Source organism: Haliotis cracherodii, unplaced genomic scaffold (genome assembly GCF_022045235.1).
Source record: "Haliotis cracherodii isolate W230 unplaced genomic scaffold, xgHalCrac1.p SCAF_17, whole genome shotgun sequence".
Lineage (NCBI taxonomy): Eukaryota > Metazoa > Mollusca > Gastropoda > Lepetellida > Haliotidae > Haliotis > Haliotis cracherodii.
Genome location: NW_027266272.1, coordinates 10,844,607 through 10,868,405, shown reverse-complemented (window position 1 = coordinate 10,868,405; position 23,799 = coordinate 10,844,607). Strand labels below are relative to the sequence as shown.

The 23,799-nt window shown below is 39.8% G+C and overlaps 1 protein-coding gene across 6 annotated transcripts in view; it reads right to left on the bottom strand.

The window, feature by feature from the left end:
* LOC139464887 (voltage-gated inwardly rectifying potassium channel KCNH6-like) overlaps window positions 1–23,799 on the bottom strand; it is a 228,704-nt gene that overhangs the window by 117,529 nt on the left and 87,376 nt on the right. For all 6 annotated transcript variants that reach the window (XM_071246458.1, XM_071246459.1, XM_071246460.1 and 3 more), the window contains exon 2: window positions 22,352–22,582. In XM_071246458.1, the coding sequence (XP_071102559.1) occupies window positions 22,352–22,582 (231 nt within the window). The remainder of the gene's footprint in view (window positions 1–22,351; window positions 22,583–23,799) is intronic.

The following is a 23,799-nucleotide window of genomic DNA, read 5'->3' as shown; positions in this document are numbered from 1 at the left end:
TCCGTCTAGCAACAAGACTACTGTACGTAGCATCAGGCTGTCTACGTAGTCTTCTCTCAACAAGGTTACTGTACGTAGCACCATGCCGTCTACATAGACTGTCTCTCAACAAGGTTACTGTACGAAGCACCATGCCGTCTACGTAGTCAATCACTCAACGGGGATACTGTACGTAGCACCATGCCATCTACATTGTTGGTCTCTCAACAGGACTACTGTACAAAGAATCATGCTGTCTGTGTGGTCTGTCTCTTAACATGTTCCGTAAGTCACTTAAAATGGTTACTGTCTACATGGTCTGTAAGTCTGAACAGAGTTTTTGTAAGAGAAACTTAAGGCCAAATATGTTCTCCCATGTCGGTTATTCCAGAGAAGGGGCGGTCGGGTAGCTTAGTGGTTAAAGCTTTCGCTCGTCACGCCGAAGACCCGGGTTCGATTGCCGACATGGGTACAATGTGTGAAGCCCATTTGTGGTGTCCCCCGCCATGATATTGCTGGAATATTGCTAAAAGCGGCGTAAAACCATACTCACTCACTCACTATTCCAGAGAATGGAGAGAGTATGGCTACAAACTACCATCAACAGGACTGTGATGGCACCAAGAATGATCTTCATGGACTGTAGTCATGAGGAGACTCAAACCACAATCTTCAGCAAGACATGCAAACACTTGAACTTACACACTACCCAATATCCCCACACACTTGCACTATATTGGTGAATCTGGGATTCCAACCATAATCACATGACTCTGACATGCCCAGGGAACACACACAGATACACACAGGTCAGCGGTAAATAACATGTCCGACTGCAACAGTAACTTGCAATACAGTAATTACGAAGGCTAGTAGCAAGTTGGATCCCTTCGGAGTTAGACTGATCGCAACAGTCACAGCTTTGAATAGTGCTGCAATGATGGACATGTCCCACTGCAACAGGCACTGCAATTCAGTAACTACAAACTCTAGCAGCAAGTTGGATCACATGAGAGTGAGACTGATTACAACAGTAACAACCTCGAACAGTCCTGCTGTAATGAACATGTCCGACAGCAACAGTCACTTACAATTCAGTAATTACGAAGGCTTCCACTTGAGAGCTAACAGATCACAACGGTCACAGCTTCGAACAATCCTGCAATAATGAACCCGGCTGACAGCAACAGCACCAAATCTATGACTTGCTATGAAGTAATTACAAAGCCTAGTAGCTGTCATGAGAAATCACAATAAATCTAACCCAGGAATTCAAGTATCTTGATAAATCCACTACCCCATCTTCTAGATCAAGGCTGCAGCACCCCTCCTTCCAGATCATTTGCAATTAAATTACCCCTGCCAATCTGAAAATGGCCGTCTACAATAGGAAGTGGCACTGATCTAAGCTATTATACTGGCTGTGAGGATCACCTTAAGATAGCTGGTCCAGATTTGTTTTGAGTCAGAAATAGAAACAAACCCAGGCCTGCTCCCAGTACAAGAGTACGACCAGAAGCTACAGATGGCTGAAGTCTACATACAGGTATGACTAACGAGGCCTAGGTGTGGTATCACAACAAGGTGAAGGAAGGGGAGCATGTGGGAAGGGAGGAGGCGGCGAGTGAGTGAGCGAGCGATATGGTTTGGGTGCTGTTTTTAGCAGTCTTTCAATCAAATAGTGGTCAGCTAGGAGAGGAAAACTCAAAGTATGATGCTGTTTATCAACATTCAACACTTCATTGGCCCACTGTGTTTCCCCAAGAACATGCAGCCCAAGTCTGGTGATCAGGTATGAGACACAGACTCAAACCTGCTGAAATTCTTGATCTCCTACTCTATTAATGAATGGTCCAGAGTTCATACCAAGTGGCATGTCCTAAGTGTGTTGATTGAGTGTGAGAATGTTCTTTAGTCCTGCAGTTAGTGGGTATGGTTTTATACCGCTTTTGGCAATATTCCAAAAATATCACGGTGGAGGACACCACAGATTTGTACCCATGTGGGAATCGAACCAGGGCCTTTGGCACGACAAGCACCCACTTTAACCACTTGACTTATAAATATTAATTAGTTTTATACTTGACCTGTTGCGGACCTTTCCAAAATGAATGCCAGTGACCAAACGATGTCTGATGCAATTCACTATTTTGATGTGTACCATATGTTTCCCTGCCTTTCCAGGTGAACAATTTACTTGCCCCTGCATGTGTTTGTAATGGATGCCACTCATGGGGAAGGATACCTGGTATCATCACCATGGCAACATGGCACCAGTAGAGATCTACCAAGATCAGGGAGGCTCCAAGGCAGCTCAGGATTGCTACATCCAGGTCCCTCGAAACAGGACACTCACTCACTAACATATACTGCAACACTATTTTTGGAATGTACATCCTACAGATTGTCCGTAAACCTATTACCAGCTATTAGAATCGGAGCAAAAATGCCACACATTGGAGTCATTTTACCTCAACGTAATTCCCTCATCAATGGTTTCCCCAATGTTGGAATAGCGTTCGGTTAAGTGACGAATCCCATTTCCCTTCTTCAAAGGCGAGATGGGCGGTTCTGTGTGTATCTGTGACGGTATGAGTGTTATACCTGATGTTGCATACCAAGAAGTCAACAGATTTGGTGGAGGAAGTGTCAGGATGTGGAGAGCCATCTCAACAGGTCTTGTTCATATCCAAGGCAGCATAACAGGTGCTTGTTATCTTGGTGAGATCTTATGTCCCCACGTTGTCCAAGCTCTGCAAGTACCAGGCGCTATTTGTTAGCATGCTTGTCCTTGTACTGTTTTCCTCAGAGCTCATGATATGAGGGTTTTTCCACGACCATCAAGGTCAATGGATCTCAACCTAAATGAGCATCTTTGGGAAGAGCTTTACAGATGTTACATCAACTTCAAACAGGACCAGAGAATTGACAGTAATTATGGCAAGCTCTTCAGGGAGTATAGTTACAACAATAAATAAGAAACGAAATGTCACACCTTAAAGCAGAACTGGAGGAAGACTTGCACAAGTCTCTTAGGCAATAACTATTAGTTTAAATCACAATTTCTAGATCATAAAAAAATAATATGAACAAGCTGTCCCTATAATAGACTGGCGTCCAGAGTTCTGTCCCCTTAACGAGACTTGCCTGTTATAATGATAGAATTACTATACAGCCATGGACTTATCATCCAGTACAGACTTGGAGTAAGGCTAAGCCAAAGGTGATACACGGTATTGCTGCTTAATGCTTGGCTCGTGTCAGACGATGAGAGCATACTGGTACTAGTTTTGTGCATGTGACTGTCACACGTACGACACTACTCAACCTGACGGCACACGAGAACCCAATCTAACAGCATTAATTGTATTGAGTGCACGACCAAAGCCATCTTCCATTGAGTGCAAGACTCAATCCATGTTCTGTTGAGTGCAAGACTCAATCCATGTTCTGTTGAGTGCAAGACTCAATTCATGTTCTGTTGAGTGCAAGACTCAAGCCATGTTCTGTTGAGTGCAAGACTCAAGCCATGTTCTGTTGAGTGCAAGACTCAAGCCATGTTCTGTTGAGTGCAAGACTCAAGCCATGTTCTACTGAGTGCAAGACACAAGCCAGGTTCTGTTGAGTGCAAGACTCAAGCCATGTGCTGTTGAATGCAAGACTCAAGCCATGTGCTGTTGAGTGCAAGACTCAAGCCATGTTCTGTTGAGTGCAAGACACAAGCCATGTTCTGTTGAGTGCAAGACTCAGGCCATGTTCTACTGAGTGCAAGACTCAAGCCATGTTCTACTGAGTGCAAGACTCAAGCCATGTTCTGTTGAGTGCAACACTCAAGCCATGTTCTGTTGAGTGCAAGACTCAATCCATGTTCTGTTGAGTGCAAGACTCAAGCCATGTTTTGTTGAGTGCAAGACTCAAGCCATGTTCTGTTGAGTGCAAGACTCAAGCCATGTTCTACTGAGTGCAAGACTCAAGCCATGTTCTACTGAGTGCAAGACTCAAGCCATGTTCTGTTGAGTGCAAGACTCAAGCCATGTTCCATTGAATGCAAGACTCAAGCCATGTTCTGTTGAGTGCAAGACTCAATCCATGTTCTGTTGAGTGCAAGACTCGAGCCATGTTCTATTGATTGCAAGACTCAACCCATGTTCTGTTGGGTGCAAGACTCAAGCCATGTTCTGTTGAATGCAAGACTTGAGCCATGTTCTGTTGAACGCAAGACTCAAGCCATGTTCTACTGAGTGCAAGACTCAAGCCATGTTCTGTTGAGTGCAAGACTCAAGCCATGTGCTGTTGAATGCAAGACTCAAGCCATGTTCTGTTGAGTGCAAGACTCAAGCCATGTTCTGTTGAGTGCAAGACTCAAGCCATGTTATACTGAGTGCAAGACTCAAGCCATGTTCTGTTGAATGCAAGACTCAAGCCAAGTTCTGTTGAGTGCAAGACTCAAGCCATGTTCTACTGAGTGCAAGACTCAAGCCATGTTCTGTTGAATGGAAGACTCAAGCCATGTTCTACTGAGTGCAAGACTCAAGCCATGTTCTGTTGAATGCAAGACTCAAGCCAAGTTCTGTTGAGTGCAAGACTCAAGCCATGTTCTACTGAGTGCAAGACTCAAGCCATGTTCTGTTGAATGGAAGACTCAAGCCATGTTCTACTGAGTGCAAGACTCAGACCATGTTCTGTTGAATGGAAGACTCAAGCCATGTTCTACTGAGTGCAAGACTCAGACCATGTTCTGTTGAGTGCACAACTCAAGCCATGTTCTGTTGGGTGCAAGACTCAAGCCATGTTCTGTTGAATGCAAGACTCGAGCCATGTTCTGTTGAACGCAAGACTCGAGCCATGTTCTGTTGAGTGCAAGACTCAAGGCATGTTCTGTTGAGTGCAAGACTCAAGCCATGTTCTGTTGAACGCAAGACTCAAGCCATGTTCTGTTGAGTGCAAGACTCAAGCCATGTTCTGTTGGGTGCAAGACTCAAGCCATGTTCTGTTGGGTGCAAGACTCAAGCCATGTTCGAATGAATGCAAGACTCAAGCCATCTTCTGAGTGTATGGCTCAAGCCATCGATATTCTACTGAGTGCAAGACTCATGCCTGACCACAAAAGTTGCAGGGATTCTTTCTAATAACACTGACCTCATTTGAACCTCAAAAAAGCAAAATTCTCAAATAGCAAAAGGCACAAGTTCAGTTCTGTGCAAAATTTGATCAAGAAATATTTACTGTTTAACTCTCTTTCAGTCATGCCCTGGAAACAAAAAGTGTGACAGATGGAAGAACAGAAAGAAAATACCCATCTCTAAATCTCCCTGTAAAGATGATAAGGGAGAGGAGACTTGAGAAGACGTGCAGAGTATTTTAGGAAACTAGTGAATGAGGAGTGAAGATTACATGTTCGATAAGGAAACAATTATGGGGATGAAAAAGGCGTGGGATTCCCGAGATGATTTCCACCATTATCTGTGACCAGTGTGCAATATATACCATATTTCCCGGCGCATTAGGCAAACTTTATGGTTATAATACTCCCTGACAAGTTTTAAATTTTCTCCCCAAGCAAATCCATTCTGTGTACCATGAACATGGTATATAATGTAAAATCTGTCGTAAATAATGCCACCTAGTTCCATATCCATTACACTATTTTGGGATACAATGTATTTCTGGTGTTAATCAATCAATTTCATTCAGTTTATTCCATATGTCATTCAAAATTGGGCATATTAATTTTGAGACCACACCCTGACCCTGATCATTTTCATAAGGAATATGTGCCTGTATGATTCTGACTTTTTCATGAGTATGGGTTTATGAATTATGATCAAATAGATACCAGGTGTTCATGATAAGGGTTTGGTTTTTTGGGGGGTTTTTTAACGCCGAACTCAGCAATATTACAGCTATATGACGGTGGTCTGTAAATAATCTAGTCTGGACCAGACAATCCAGTGATTGATATGAAGAGCATCAATCCAAGCAATTGGGTTAAGATGACATACATCAACCAAGTCAGTGAGCCTGACCACCCGATCCCATTAGTCGCCTCTTACTCAAGATAAGGTAAGTGTATCCTCACCTACCAGTCCATATGTAGAATATGGACTTTTGATAGGGATATTCTTAATCTTTCCATGAGACACAAAACTGATTCTCACAGTTTGTCACATGCATATTTAAACAGAATGCCATACCGGATTATCCCTACCCATAATTGATAAATATATGGGAGTTTCTTAGTGTGTTGGGTTTAAGTAAACTGAACTCAAGGCTCAAAAGGACCCAAAGACCTTCAAGAATATATAATGTTTTCAATGAATGCATGTCAACAATTTAATACATAGAATTTGATATTGCAATTTGCTCTTTATATGCTGTTTGGGGGACACGGGTTGCCCAGTTGTCTTAGGCGCTGCAATTTGCTGGGCAGAATTGCGTCCCTTTGGCAAGACAGAAATCTATGATCATGGGTTCGAATCCCAGATCGCCCCGATTATGGTGACAGATTTGTCAGCTCCATACCAGAGCTAGTGGGTTTCCTTAAAGAGATAAACTTCTAAGACCTGCATCGCTTTGGGCTTTCCTCCAACATTAAGCTTCCACGTTGTGATAAACCCAACTCACTCACTGCTGTTTCTGTCATACTGTCTCTGTTTTTGTTTCTTTGTTTGTTTGTTGTTTAACGCCGCACTCAGCAATATTCCAGCTATATATGATAGCGGTCCATATATAATCGAGTCAGGACCAGACAATCTAGTGATTGACATGAGCATCGATCCATGCAATTGGGTTACAATGACATGCATCAACCAAATCAGCGAGCCTGTCCACCCGATCACATTAATCGCCTCTTACAACAAGCATAGTCGCTTTCAACAGTAAGTATTGGTTGCTGATTACCTATTCTACCCAGGATCTTGACAGGTCCATACTGACATAGATTCCTGTTGGCATAAAACTCCTCTTAGCCAGGACTTTCCATCAGCTGCCAACAAAAACACACAGTGCTTCCACTTCCAGTAATCAACCAATCTTTTCTCGGATTAAAATACAAAATCGTTAAGGTATTGAGAAGAAACAAAGAAATTTAATCAGCTTGAACTTGGAACTTCCCTACCTCTCTGCTCATGCAAACCCTGTTCTATGCATAGCCAACGATCATTTCCTCAAGGGCAAAAACTGACCACGATCACTCAATACAGGGACTTCGACATTGTTCGTGAAGCAACACAGACAAAAACTCTATCCCTCAATCTGTATGCATAGGAGAAGACTGTCAATGATACCATGAATGTTCAATTTCAATAGAGACTAAATTGGTAAAATCAACATATATCTCAACATGAATGAGATTAGAAGGAAAGCGCATTGGTTTGGTCAAAATGTGACGAGAAGCAGGTCTAATTTGTTTTGGGTGAGAACACCGAGGTGTGGGATAAAATGACTTCGGATTTGTCAGAGAAAGTCAATTTAAGCAGAATCAAGCTGACTTGTTTTAGAATAAAAAGTACATCAGGCTGGTTTTTGCAGTGAGAAAAGTCCATCATGGCGGAAGGCATTGATTCCAAATGGATGGCTTTAAACCAGAACCACCATGCTTGGTCTGATTTCGTGACTACTTGGTTGATACTGTTCCCACACAAAAGATGACTTTTATTTTATATTAAGGGGATTGGTGCTAATTATGTATTGGTTCTAACTCTTGGCAGGGGAAGAAGGAGAAACGCCTTGTGGAGATATGTGTAAATCAATGTACGTTACTCAACGCCATGCTCATTTACAAGGACCTGGTGTCTACGAGGAAAGCAATGAAGTCATCTCGCCTAAAATGAGCAAATGACAGAGTAAGGGGCATGTTTAAAGATTTTCCACTAATTGTACTGGGGCCTGTTTATCCAGCTCATACCTGCAACAGTCACAGGAATAGTATTAGGGTTGGTATATATATTCTGGCTATCCATGTATTTTTGAAAATATCTATATATGACATTGACCTCATTTTGATAAATGTCTAAGATGCTGGTACAAGAACACTAGTACTGGATGTTCATCCAGATCGTTGCAGGGAATTGGTCATGTCACATTAATGTACTTTAATAAGAGTATCATTGTAAACAAAAACAAATGTGTTTTGACAGAAAATATTACATCACCATTTTTAACAAGAAAACAGCAATATCACAATTCCCTGTCATGGGACACATTAGAATTTTGTTTGTTCATATTGAGTGAATATAAACTACGAAAACAAGTCCTTTAAAGCCTAAAGAAGAGATAGGCACTATCTTTACGCTTTATGTCATCAAAAAATTATAAAATGTGCAATTGCTACACAAGAAAGGCCCCTTCTCTTAGATAAGCTAATTTCTGTAGTTTCTGAGAAGACTTGTCCCCATTGTTGACAATATGCACCAAGTAATATAACATAGCTCAAGGGTCGTGGCTCTGTGAAAAAAATAACTTACAACACTAATTTTCAAACTCATTTTAGATCATGACCAGTAACATCAGAGTTTAAATTTCATTTCTCTGACTTAAATAGCTTTGGAGAACATTTGTCCCCTTTTAGAAGCGGATGGACGAACTCCATTCCTATATCACCAACCCCACTTCCTGGCAGGGGATAAAAATGATTAATTATATGTGGCATTGTAGAGCCAGTGGTGGTCAGATATTTTCATGGTGTGTAAATCAACCATTATTGCATCAACATGGGGATTGAACCTGGACCTTGTGCATGCCAAGTGGACGAACTAACTACATGTATACCAAACATTAGACTAACATTTAGTCTCTGAAATCTTATATTACACAATATCCTTCTTGACTCTAAAAATAAAAAAATTCCCTATGCTGATTTCAGATGTGTGTAAGCTAGCTTGAGCTGGCTAGACTTGCTTTTGTATGCATTTCTAGATTATTATTTTTTCATAAAATAAATATATTCCACGGTCATGGTGCAGGACTAGCCAAACATCAGCTTGAATATTTATTATTCAAGTTATTAATGCAACATCTTTCTAAGTGTTTCACTTTATTGAATACCTGTACATTAGTACTCGAAAGATGTATACCCTATATTTTACTCATATGGAAACAAAAATGTTCAGTAGAATAGAATATTGGATCATTTCGAATGACAGAAGAAACCAATTACAAACATATATATACCGTATTAGACATAATAAGCACCCAGGGCGCTCTCAAAGTTAGAAATAGGGGGCTCTTCTTAGCATAATATTTTGGTGAAAAACTACAGAGTTGAAAGATCATACTTTTCGTGGTTTATGCTGACAGCATGAAATGTTTATATTTTTCCAGAATTTAATTTCCCATAATTAAGAATGCATATAACATACATATTATACACGAATAAATGAGTCCTGTGTACATTGATCACGTGGAAGGGAGGCTAAGTGGGACTGTTCACAAGCCAATATATTAGCAAATATCGCCATGGGCGTTTATTAGAGCGAGGCGTTTATTACGTCAAATACGGTACACTGTTAACGCAGAGAATAACCAGTCTCAATTATACAACAAAACAGATACCATTGTGAGCAACAGGCAAAATAATGGTGAAAAGTAGATGCGAGGAAATCAGTACATCAGCCATAATGAAAACCACAATCACAAAGTTCAACAGAAATCTTAAAGAAAGCACATCCTCTAAAACAAATATAAAATAGAAAAGCATGTATTCTAGCAATAAGATTGACATAAGACTGTTTCAAAAATATCTTCTGATAACTTAAGAAATCAAGAAACCATGTCCATCACCGATGGCGGCATCGTCTGGTGGGACTTGGTCAACAGACCCGGTCTTACTGCTGGTCTACAGACACGTTCCTTACTGCCATCTGGAAACGGTTCATTTCCAGAAGCTCAACGTGTGATTCCGCCGTCGAGTGACCTTCCGTTAAGATTTGGTGGCCATGTTTACTCTGGGAACAGATCAATTGGTTTGATTGGTACTCCAAACAATGTATTCTCCTCCCAAATTTGATCAGACATGTATAAGGGAGTCCGTGCTTGTATTTTGTCAATTCAAGAAGAATATCAGCAACTTTTTCATCATGATCCACATTTCTAGTTCAATGATGCAAATATTTGCAGTTTTCCTTTAAAATCTATTAAATACATCAAACTGAGCTGTGAATGTTGCATAAAGATTGAAAAAGAGAGGAAGAATGGGGTGGGTGCCTGTGCAAGTAATGGACGATATTAAATGCATGTTAGTTTTGTTCTTGATTATTGATATTGAATATGAAGAGCATATTTGACCAGGCTTGTCAAATAACATGTGTACAATCTAACCAAATGGCCTAACCAAGGAGACATGATTACAATAACCACATGGACTTTAACAAGATTTATCATTATTCAAGAGAATGATAAATTCCACTATTGAATATAATGATATTCACCAGTGACATAACGTCATAAAATGTAGTGTGTGCTGCAATCTGATTGGTTGAAAAATGTTTATTGGGATTGGACTTTTCACTGCGTATGAATACGTTTATCAATAGGTATTAAATATTTTTTTCTCTTCCCAATTTTGAAAAGCGTGACATTTGCTTAGGCGAAGTGGATACAGTATTCATTATATGTTAAGTTTGATCAATACTCCTAGGATTGATTCGATATAGTTAATATTTCTGCACAGCTTGTTGACTGGGTCAGTTCAGCACATGGCATCCTCCATTGCATCATGCCAGCATGACATGATGCCTGTCTGGCAACTGGAACAGATCCCATACAAAAGGAGGCAACTGACATTTACTGAAAACCAAAGTATTTACAACGTCTATTACTGTGTTAACATTGTGGCTGTTATTGAGTATTTGATGCATGGAAATCTTAGCATTTGCCCCTCCTTTAATTTCATATAACATATTTTCATGTCCAACCACACGCACTCCCCACATCCCCATATACTTGTGATAAATTTTGGTGACCTCTCCTCTATCGCCATGTCACTTTTTCATCAAACATAATTACAAGTGCAAACCTGAAAATACATAATGTTTATCTCTGAAGTTAAAGTATGCATTAGTGAAAATAACAATGTTATTTCTCTCACAGATCATGAGGGGTGGTCAGGTAGCCTAATGGTTAAAGAGTTCGATTCCCGACATGGGTACAATGCGTAAAGCCCATTTCTGGTGTCCCCACGTGATATTCCTGGGATATTGCTAAAAGGGGTATAAAACCATACTCACTCACTCATAGATCATGATGTGTTATTTGTTCAAGATGTACTAGACAGAAATACTGACTACGGCAACACATTATACTGATCCAACAGTTTGCAAACAAAAACTTTTCCAGATGAAGGAAAAGATTCTTAAAGGGTTACTAGACACAAAAGGCAGTCCAATTAAATATATTTCAAGTCCCTGAAATGCCACTGCTTGTGTCTGCTAGCTAAACTTGCATAATGTATATCAATTTATAAGTTAATGTTTACTCAAATCACACATAGGTTAAACTTACAAATCTAGAACTGGGCAGATGGATCACATCTGAGCAGTCTCACAAAAAGCACCATTCATTCATTCATTCATTCATTCATTCATTCATTCATTCATTCATTCATTCATTCATCACTGGTGATCAAAACAAGTTTCATGTCTAAAAAGATGTTTTAAGATCATAACTTGTCAAAAACAAAACACCTATTTGCCAGTAAATGAAGTAGGGGCCAAAATGATCCCCTGATTGACTGTCCCCCTAGCACAGATTATATATAATGATGATCCTGCAACTTGTGTGAGACCTTAAATAAAAAAGAGACCTGCAATTCGAAAGAAAAATAATATGACTCTTGCTCAAAAGTTGTTTGATCAGAGCTTCAACATTCAAGGCCTCAGCAAAACTTTCCAAAGGTTTTATGGTAGACATGTACAGGACAGTTCCAAATTTCAAAGGGGTGGTCAGGTAGCCTAGTGGTTAAAGCGTCCTCTCGTTCAAGCCAAAGACCCGGGTTCGATTCCCCACATGGGTACAATGTGTGAAGCCCATTTCTGGTGTCCCCCGCCATGATATTGCTGGAATATTGCTGAAAGCGGCGTAAAACCATATTCACTCACTCACTCCAAATTTCAAGCATCAGCGACAACATTTTGTTCAATGCAATCCCCAAAATTTACTTTTAACAAACGTTCCCGTGTTGTTTCAAGTGACCAATTGCCTTGCCCTTGCATGTGTTTGTGATTGGTGCCAGCAGGGGGGCAGGATACAGTAACCTTTTTGCGAATACCTGGTATCATTACAATTTGATAGTGATTCATAAACACATGTTCACAAAATAGTTGGAATTGTACAATCAGCATGGCTTTTAGTAAGGAATCTTATCGTTATGGAATAAATATTGTCGTTCATAGTGAAATGAAGTTCATTTTGAAGTTAGCCATTCAGGCACCAGAAGCTTATGTTAACTGCATCCATACAATTGTAACTGTATCATTAGCACTCTAATACAAGGAATTTCAAACCCTGTGAGCAGGGCACAACCTTACATTTCGGAAACTAATTGAGCAGACATACAGAAATTATGAGGAATATGAAACTACGGTTCAGTGTAAAGGAAGTCACACAAACCAGACATCGAGACAGCCACTGTAAATACATCAAATTTGTTGCAAACATTAGACTGACATAAATATGACAAAATTCCACCTACAGATCAACCCTCCAAAGATTCCATCAAATGATTAGATCTAAAACAGTGTCCGACAGGAGATGACCAATGATACGGCTGCCGGGTCCCATCCCGCAGAGACAAGTCAGCATGGCCGACTCTTGACTAACTACTGCTGCCTAGATAGTTAAATCTGGCCAAGTAGTGCCTTTCAATTACGCATGGCTGGGAGCTTCTCTGGTCAGTTACAGACTGGCCAGATTCAATTGGAGTGATCTGCGTCTTGTAACAGTGAATGCAATGGGTATTTTACACTTGTCTTCAACTGTTGTCCTGTGGGACAAGGCAAACTCTGTGTTGACAGCTTTTGTTGGCACCTAATCTGTCAAATAAATATATCAGACCTAGTGCCCAGCAACAGATTTCCTAGTGAGGAATTACGGTCTTAAATCCAACCATTGTCGCTGAGGCTTTCGAAAATATCTGCAAACATTTCTTTTCATGTGTCTTTGCCATGATGGAATAAATTCAAGATGAAGCAAATTAAGTTTTTCAAACAAATTTTAAATTTTTCGTAATAAGCAATGGCAGTGAAATTGCCGATGAAAATTGTGAATATGAAGTTGAAAGAATGTGTGTATGCCGTGTCTGGTACAGCCTCCCCGATCAATTCTATTTATGACAAAACTATTTACTAATCATAGGGGCAGTCAGGTAGCTTAGTGGTTAAAGCGTTCGCTCGTCACGCTGAAGTCCTTGGTTCAATTCCCCACATGGGAACAATGTGTGAAGTCCATTTCTGGTGTCCTCCGATATTGCTGGAATATTGCTAAAAGTAGCGTAAAAACATAGTCACTGGTTCACTAATCATAGGATTTGATTAAATTCTCAATATGAAAACCAAAACTTATAGTGTTTCATGTCTACTTATCGTTCTGTGTATGACCTATCAGAAAATCTCAATAAAATCTTTCATTAACAATATCGGTAGATATAATAATGCCATTAACATGCAATCAAATATCCCTTAGATCCTGATTTTTACATCACAGAAAATCAAAGGAAAAAGGACATAATTTATTTATTATTTGTTTGGCCTGATTATTTCTTATCTATCCATGTAAATCATCAGACATCAATCACTCACAACTACCAGCATCTGTCATGACAGAATAAATTCAGGAACAAGCGAATTAAGTTTTTCAAAAAGAATTTCTACATTTTGTCATAATCAACCATGACAGTAAAATTACTGATGAAAATTGTGGTGATGAGGTTAAAAGATTGTGTGTGCCGTGTCTGGTACAGCAACCGTTTTTACAACAAATTCCTCTAGACCTGCCCATCATTTCGATCAATAAGTCTAGCAAGCACAAAAGTAGCTACCAAAAATACACCACCAGAGAAATTCTGTGCGCGACATCTTCCCGCCATCAGGAGCTGTGTGATGTCATGAAGACCACAAGGAGACGTGGTTTCATTTCTCCAGAAAGGGATACCGACTTTTCAATTTCGCCGCCAATGTGGAGAACTTATGTTAGAGATTGGGAGTCAACAGACACGAAGACGCGAAGCTCTTGAGCTGGAAGTATGTGTCGCATTTTGAAATTAACGAGAAAAATCTAACAGTGTCTATTTCTGATTACATCAAGATGCCAAGGCTGATTCATCAAAATAACAATGGGGTCCATCCACTGATTTATCTGCCGCAAGTCAAATGCAATTGTTCAGTTAAATGACTTCTGTGGAAGGGGCCCTGATAGTTTAATAACTGCTCTGGTGAAATGTTTAAAGGGATGAATTTTTGGTTACGGTTTGGATTAGGCTCAAAATCCATTGTAAGGGATAGTGCCAGTTTTGCACAATTTTGTGTTAGGGTCAAGCTAACAATTTATTATTAAGATAATGCAATTCTTACACAATTGTGGGTAAAGGGTGGTTATTTAAAAGATGCCCTGATAGTTTAATAACTGCTCTGGTGAAATGTTTAAAGGGATGAATTTTTGGTTAGGGTTTGGGTTAGGCTCAAAATCCATTATAAGGGACAGTGCCAGTTTTACACAATTTTGTGTTAGGCTCAGGCTAACAATTTATTATTAAGGATAATGCAATTCTTACACAATTGAGGGTAAAGGGTGGAATAACGCTGTTATTCACTGCTCCACTATCAGCCACAGGTTTGACTCAATCTTCCACATGGGCCTGTAGTATAATAGACGGCTGCGAAAAACAACACTCACTCACTCACTCACTAATTTCAATCCATGGATGAGTAAGTGAGTTGAATTTTACCCAACTTTTTAGCAATATCATAGTGAGGGACACCAGCAATTGGCTTCGCACATTGTACCCATGGACTCATGGATGGATAGACTCATTGAAGAATATAATTCACAGATTATGCAAGGTTTACCAAGGGTTTATCTAACATTCAATAGTCAGGATAAATTTCTTCAACTTATACTACTTATACCTTAATAACACAGTTACAGTTGAAACACACCACCTCGGGATGGTCTGAAAATAGGAAACCAGGAGCGAGGGAAAAGCCTGAGTTTATTCCCGAGCTTGCACTTTTAGATTTTCAACCAATCCCCGAGGAGTCATGTTTAAACTAACTAATGAAGCATCTAAATGCATGCAATACCAGAAAGAATAAAAAATATTTGGATACCTTACAGTGAAACAATAAAGTTGTTGCGGTATAAAACAAATTTGATGCAGCATGCATGCAACTGAAGTCTTGACAAGTAATACTGAACACCTTTTCATCACCTGCCCTGGTGAATCTAATAAACATATTAGTGGGTAACGCTAATAAACATGGGGGTTGCAGGTTCAATTTATATCAGGGTATTTTCATATGAAGAAAATTGTGACTTTTAACTAGTGAAAAATCAACATTAGAAGCACATCAAGAAAATGTTCATATAATTCAACTGTAAAACCTCGGTCTTACAATTCAAGAGTGGCACATGTCAGAAGGTCATAATGACATAGGAGATACTTCCAATACAATATATAAAGTGGCAGTAAGTTTATTGAATGAGTGAGTGAGTGAGTTGGGTTTAATGCCCCTTTTAACAGCATTCCAGTTATATTGCGGCGTGTCAGCTTAATGTGGAAGGAAAGCCCGAAGTGTTGAGGGCTCAGACGTTTACCACTTCGGTGAAATCCATGAGCACAGATATGGAGCTGACAAACCTAGAAACATAATCGGGTCGATCCGGGATTCGAACCCACAATCATAGGTTTCCGGCGTGCCCAAGGGATGCAACTCTGCACAGCGAATCATGGCACCTTAGACGACTGGGCCATCCATGCCCCCCAGTAAGTTTATAAATTGCAAACAGTATTCTCTTTTGATGGCAAACTGATTTTCTCGATCATATCATTGAGGGCTAAATTACATTTTCTGACAACCCCATTTTTATGCCTAAGCGATGTTACCTAATAATGCCTATAATACAGCATCTGCAACATTTCAGGTATCCATGACAACTGTCACCATGCATCGTGAGAGTCAGTGACCTACATGATACAACTGCCAGTTATAACTGTTTCCTATATGTTCTGAAACTGCCTCTAGTGCTGTGGTGCGGATCAAGAATTAATGGGGCTGTGATGTCATGAATTAATCATGCTGCTCTTCACAGGGACAAGACGTGTTAACAGACAAATTAGGTTTACCTACTTGCCAAGTTCACTTGACCTAAGCCGCTGCACCCAGCATGCTGGATGTTTCACAGGCCAAGCCCTGATCAAATCCACAAAAATAAATATTTCCTTTCCAGAGCTGTTCCTTAATGGCAAAAAAATAGACATTCTGTGACCTTGAAAAAGTGTGCTATAAATATCGCTAAAGACTGACAACAAGTAACTCTTCTGACAATATTTGGATCCAGAGTGGGTGCAGGTTCTTCCCAGAATTCAACTCTACCGAGGATTCTACTCTACCAAGAATTCCACCTTACCGAGGATTTTGCTCTACCAAGAATTCCACTCTACCTAGGATTCAGCTCTACCAAGAATTCCACTCTATCGAAGATTCTGCTCTACCAAGAATTCCACTCTACCTAGGATTGCGCTCTACCCAGAAGTCCTCTCTACACAGGATGCCATTCTACCTCAGAATTCCACTCAATCCAGCATTTGACTCTATCCAAGATTCAACTCTACCCAGATTTCTGCGCTACACAGGGTTCCTCTCTCCTCAGAATTCTGCTCTTTGAGGATTCCACTTTACCTTTGGCCCAATGGAAACAGTGACAAGTTGCAAAATCATCATGAGCATCTGTCCTACAGCCATCTTTCACCCATTGTCATCATGCTATAACTGTCGTAACGCCAACCCTCTCACATAGACTTACAGTAGTCATAGCATTTACATTACTTTGTGGAACAAGGCCCATGCGCTATGACATATATCCCACGAGTTTCTGTCATGCAACAAGCGTCTCGCTTTCAATTACATGAAGCAAGTCAAGGATGAGCAACTGATGTGCTGCTGAAAGGGAGGTCAACACACTACACATGCTGGTGTGTAAACATACTTCAAGTCATTGATTAATGAGAAATTCTGACGCAATAGAGCTCCTGACCTGCATCTGACCTGTGCATCTTTTCTGCATACATATACACATGGACAAATATAATGATACATGTGAATAAAATGAATGTATTTAGGAAACGGTAAAATATCTTGATATTGACAGAATATTGTACTTATTTCAGGTAAAAAGGCATTTTTGACATTCACATGCATTCTTTACCAGTGTAACAACACAAGTTTAGCATCCTCAATCATGGCCTGTTTTCATCTGAAGATGTGCAGTTAGCTCAGAAGCATTTCCAATCAGAAATAAAACATACATCTCTGGATTATAGTGAGTGAGACCTTTAACAAAAGTAAGTGCCTTTTTAAGAACTTCTTTAAAGGATGCAGGTACTCTTATCCAGGAACCTTCTCAGGTGAAGAAAGTGATCCCGTATGAACTCCTTACATAGGAAGGCAGGTGCCCCTGTAATGAAGAGACGGTGCTCCTTTCATGAAGTCCTTTTAATAGAGGTAGGTGCCCTTTTTATGAAGTCTAGCAGAGGCAGGTATCCCTATAATGAAGTCCTTTTACAGAGGCAGGCGCCCTTTTAATAAAGTATTCTAGTAGATGCAGGTATCCCTATAATGAAGTCCTTTAACAGAGGCAGGTGCCCTTTTAATAAAGTATTCTAGCAGAGGCAGGTATACCTATAATGAAGTCCTTTTACAGAGGCAGGTGCCCTTTTAATAAAGTATTCTAGCAGAGGCAGGTATACCTATAATGAAGTCCTTTTACAGAGGCAGGTGCCCTTTTAATAAAGTATTCTAGCAGAGGCAGGTATCCCTATAATGAAGTCCTTTTACAGAGGCAGGTGCCCTTTTAATGAAGTCATTTAACAGAAGCAGGTGCCCCTACAATGAAGTCCTTTAACAGAGGCAGGTTCAACTTTTAATGAAATCATTTACCAGAGGCAGGTATTGCCTTCATGAAATCATCTATCAGAGGCAGGTTTCCCTCTAATGTAGTCCTTTATAGAGGCAATCATTACTTTAATGAAGTCATTTAAAAGAGGCAGGTTTTCCATTAATGAAGTCATTAACACACACAGCTACACCTTTACGCACATCTAAAACATAAAAAATGCCACGTCTCTACTGAACTTTTGCTACACTGTAACTACTGACTTCGTATCTTGTAAGAAAACAAAATGTTCACCTTCTTAGATTCTATCCCAACTTTAAACAGCTTGTTGGCATAAAGTTCAACAGTCATGACATTTAGAGATGTTCCAAAGAAATTCAACGAGTCACAAGAAGAGAACCCCAAACAGGTTGATGTATCCAAAGATTGCACAATGTTCCAATCAATGTGATCCGAAATGACATTTATTAATTCCATGGTCTTCGGCTGCCAAGACCAAATTCTTTGCTGTATCTTTTCAAACACATCAATCAGGAAAAACCTGCTATAAAGTGGGAGCCAATAGTAGATGTGACTTATTTATAACTCCCTAATGCCAGGTTATCATCTTACTGGGACAAGCAGGCGTCAATCAAACTCGGATAATGTCATAAAGCAGAATCTCTTGCACAGTTTTTTCTATTTTCATGTAAACTGAAGCAGTCTCTTCTTTTGATGAGCCCTTTATGACATATTTTCTTGAGCTACAAAATCCAATCCTTATAATAAGACTTCTGAGGAACAAAATGCTAAGGGGACAGCCATTTGATATTCTGGGAGGGGTTGGGAAATTCTTTTGAACAAAATAGTTTGTAAAGAAAAAGAAATGTCTTACTCTAACACAAGTTATCATCACCACTGGATAATGATTAATGACCATATGTTTATGATATAGGAACCGTACCATGGACCCTGCTTTTGAGGGGATTTCTTATGTTTTTGAAAATGATTTTTGCCACATTTATTTATAAGAATTTGATTTCTGAGTGTGACATTTTATGTTCTGTTGCTCCTCCTTTCGCAGAAAAGGGAGAAGAAAATGTCTGGCAGTAGCACACACATCCTCCCCTCTATATTAAATGGTCAAAGTCCCTAACCTAATTCTTACAGTAGCTGCTGCACAGTATTTAAGTTCAAAAATAAACAAAATATTTTTGTACAAATAGTTGTGTCTTTAGCTGCCCAAATTGTCCATTTTGTGTGCTGTCCAATTTGGTACCAGTTTTATGTATGACCCTGACCTAAATTTTGCAAAGAATGATTACAAAAGTTGAAAACAATTAGCTTGGTTTGAATAGATGCATACATTTATCTAAAAATGTACATTTGCCTAATAATATTAATGTCAAAATGATTTAGGAAATTAACTACTAAAAGGTAACCAAGACAACCTGTAAAGTAACAAAAAAGATTAGTAGTGCCCCAGTGGAGTAAGGTTGTCCCCTAAACATGATTCCCTCACTCACCCTGGAGAACTGCTTCACCTAGCTACAACAGAGACACAATTCTCTGGTATGACTCTCTTTGACCCCTGTGTATCACCTTGCCTTTGACCGACATTTACAACATTTGCAAATATATAACGTCAACGCCAGAGAATAATCAGTCTCGATTATCTGCCGAAACAGATTCCATTGGGCAAAAATAGCGAGAAAATTATATGAGTGGATCACTAAATCAGTCATTCTTCATATTTAGGAACAAGTACTCTTTATAAGACATCTGCTGAGGGTCAAAAATACAAAATGATCATCATTCTCCTTGGAACCAATGCTACATGTGTACACTATATTTTTCATAATTATTTTTTCATCAACTGGATATGTTTTTCAGAAATAAATCCTTATCTGATAGACGGAAGAAATCTTTGCACATCTTCTTCCAGGATTATCAATCTACATCAAATTTCACCCAAAACCAAAGGCAAGAACACAGTAGGATTGCTCCTTTCTCATTGGATATGATCAAACTATTTATCTTTCCTTTTCAGCCCTCCAGGGAAATACGGACCGTATCAGTTTGATGGATGTATATCCAATACTGATTAAATTCCTTCACAGTGTGAGAATTTCACCAATTTCCAACAAATCTCCTAAAGACATATTATTGAGGAAATTTGTGAATTTTGTAGTTGATAACTCAAAAGAGGTTAATTACTTGAACTACAACTGTTTTTCAGCTGCAAATCCTACTGCAGTTCAAAATAGAAAATATTGCCATGAGCTAAACTGCATTCTATTCTTTTATGTTCCTCAACCTCAAATTTAATTTTCACTTGTTGAATTCTCAAAAGTTATTTGAACATGTATTTTTTGTAATGTTCTGAATGATGTGTGACAATTTTTGAATAGTCACAAACACCATAATTTGCAAGCTGTCATGCATGATGCCAGAGCATGGAAGCGGTGAGCAAAATGGCTGTCAAGATGGAAATGAGGGCCCATGGGAAATAATGGCTGCTGGTGACACACGTCTCATTCCCTCACAAGAAACCTTGGGAATGATGTTCGTTAAGCATCATGTCAATGAACTCCGACTCCTGTGGGAGGAATTGGCATTTCGATGCTCAGAATAAGGAACTTATATTAAATGGAACTGCCAAAGTAAATCTTACTTTTTATACTTTTCTAAAGATTTATTGCAATGAACCTCGGACATGAAACCTAGGCTAGGTTTATCAACTGACATGAATCTTCATGTGTCATTTCTTCTTCTGTCACAAATATATGAAGGAAGTGAGGGAGTATTGGACCTAATATGGCTTGGAACAGTAGTGGTCTCTTGGCTTCCTGTAGAAGTAGATTGAGTTTAATGATGGCTTGAACAGTATTCCAGTTACTAGGGCTGTAACGATTCACCAATAACTACGATATCATCGATACTTAGTTACACATGATACTTGAATCGTCAGTTTGCGAGAATGTTATATGCTATAAATAGAACAGGAACAAATAGAGTTACCTCCCATATTTGCAGAAGAAGCATAGCGCCACCTGTAAGCATGGCAGAACACAGGGATGTGGTAACCGAGGACCGCCAACTAACTGTTACATTTAATAACCATGCCTTCATTTAAAACAGTTTTGTTCTTGTGGTTTTCCTTGTTAAAGTTTTTGAGATAAGAATAAATAAATGTATGTAGAAAGAGGTTTTAGAGCTGTATTTCAGTGATTTCATCAATTCTTACTATTTGATGTGGTGTATCGTGATACCAGTAGTATCATCAGTCCTTATCATGATATGAATCGTATTGCAAGATACCAGGCGATACTCAGCTCTACCAGTAATATCAAGGCATGTTAGCTTGATGTTTGCAAGTCTTAGTCTTAGGTGTGTACCACTTTGCTGAAACCCTTGAGTATAGTGAAACCCATGACCATGGATACGGTTCTGACAAAAACTAAAAGTGATGAGTGAGATGGTTTTAGGCCGTTTTAAGCAATCTTCCAGCAATATCACGGCAGGGGACATCAGAAATGGGCTTCACTCACTGTACCCATGTGGGGAATCGAAGCCGGGTCTTCGGCATGACGAGCAAATGCTTTAACCACTAGGTTACCCGACCGCCCTGACGAAACTGATTGGTGCTGACAGACCAATGATGATAATTGGGTCAAATGACATGAAACGTTGTTTGTTGATGTAAATATGAAGGTGACTACTACATAACAAACAATTCATTCCTCTATGATGCACTGCAGTGGACACTTCTTTCAAAGCTTCCATCAGAGAATTGGTTAAACAACCACGCTTTCTTTAATATAACATGATGTAGATGATTCTAGATGTAGCTGTCATGTTACCAGGGCCCCGTTCCACAAAGCGATCTTACTGCTATGTTGATCATAAGCCTATGATAAAGTATGTGAGTTACAACCAACGTTGCACTACGATGGCTTTGTGGAACAGGTTCCTGTTTGTGTTAAATGAGAAAATCTGACATCAACGCTGAAATCTGTCAATGGAAGTTCCAGATACACTCTCCATGTGACCTGTTGAGCTAAACGTGTAAGTTTGATGTCAATGCTGAAATCTTGCAATGCAAATTCTAGATGCAGCTGTCATGTGACCTGTTGAGCTAAACGCGTAAATCTGACATCAATCCTGAAATCTGTCAATGGAAGTTCCAGATACTTCTGTCATGTGACCTGCTGAGCTAAATGTCTAAATGCGACAAATGGTGCAATCCCAGATGTGACAGTCATGTGACCAGAATGTATGCACTCACCATCTTTCTTGTAGTAGAGTATTTCCACTTGCTTCTCCTCAGATCCTTGTAATGCCTCCCGTATTTGAACTATCGCATAGTGCCCTGTGAGAGGTCCATGAAGAAAGTCACATAAGGACGATTTTTGCATGACCTCAGCACGAGAGTATCCGGTAAGCTCACAGAATCCATCGTTACAGAAGATAATGGGCACAGTTTCTACTTGAGCGTTGGCTATCACAAACTTCCGATCTGAAAACATAACACAAAAAAATTAATATTGCTCTAATTTTCAAATAAAATCAAGAATTAAGGCCGCTCGCCAGCTGAATCACAAGGCCACATCCCATTATTTTCTCCTCCAAACACATTAATGAGTGTTAAACTTCATGATAATTGATAATCCAGCATGGAAATCTCAACTGAAAAGATCGTGTCAGCACTATCAAATTTTTCCAATGTTCTTTTGTACTACATTCTGAAACCAAACGATATTAAATAAATCCAACATGTTTATTGGGGAAACTGTTTTAAGTGCATCAAGTCTGTGTTGCCTTGCCTCCGCGGGTTTTAACACTCTGTTTAAGATTATTGCACTTATATAGCAACAAACATGCATATGTATGTGTGTATGTGGCTCCTTGTACTAGTACAGACTAATGCAAGGTTTTATAGTGCTAACCAACTGAGGCGCCATGACACAGATTAACATATATACCCAACTCAGACACAGCATGGGGTACTGGGGCACTGTACTGCCCTGGAATCCCCAAGGCAGACCGGTATGGGGTACTGGGGCACTGTACTGCCCTGGAATCCCCAAGGCAGACCAGTATGGGGTACTGGGGCACTATCTTGCCCTGAGAATCTCCAAGGAGACCAGCATGGGGGTACTGGGGAACTGTCTTGCCCTGGAATCTCCAAGGAGACCAGCATGGGGTACTGGGGAACTGTCTTGCCCTGGAATCTCCAAGGCAGACCAGCATGGGGTACTGGGGCACTGTACTGCCCGGAATCCCCACAGGGAGCAACAGTAACTGTTTGTTGCACCTGGTAGTTATTTCTTGTTGTTTTTCTAAATGGACTCAAAGTGCAGGCGAGGGGTGCAGATAATCCACATCATTGAAGGAAAAACAGTTGAAGTATGAGGTGATTTAAGAGTCAGCACAGAAAAACTTCACCCCCTACAATGGGGTCAGCTTACTATCTAGTTTCTGTTGGGACATGGAACCAACAGTTGCAACATCTTCATGGTCCCAGATTTAAGGGCAAGATGGCTGTTGTTCCTCTGGTTATCAGTAGATATTTATCATTTGAAATCCAATCTGTACATTTCCATACACACTTGAAAATAACCCATCTTACAGTGAGCAAAAGGATATCTGTTCCCGCTGTTTGGAATGTATTCCAATATTTACACGACAGACCTAAATGCCAAGTCCAAGCAGCTTCTTGTACCAGTTCATTCA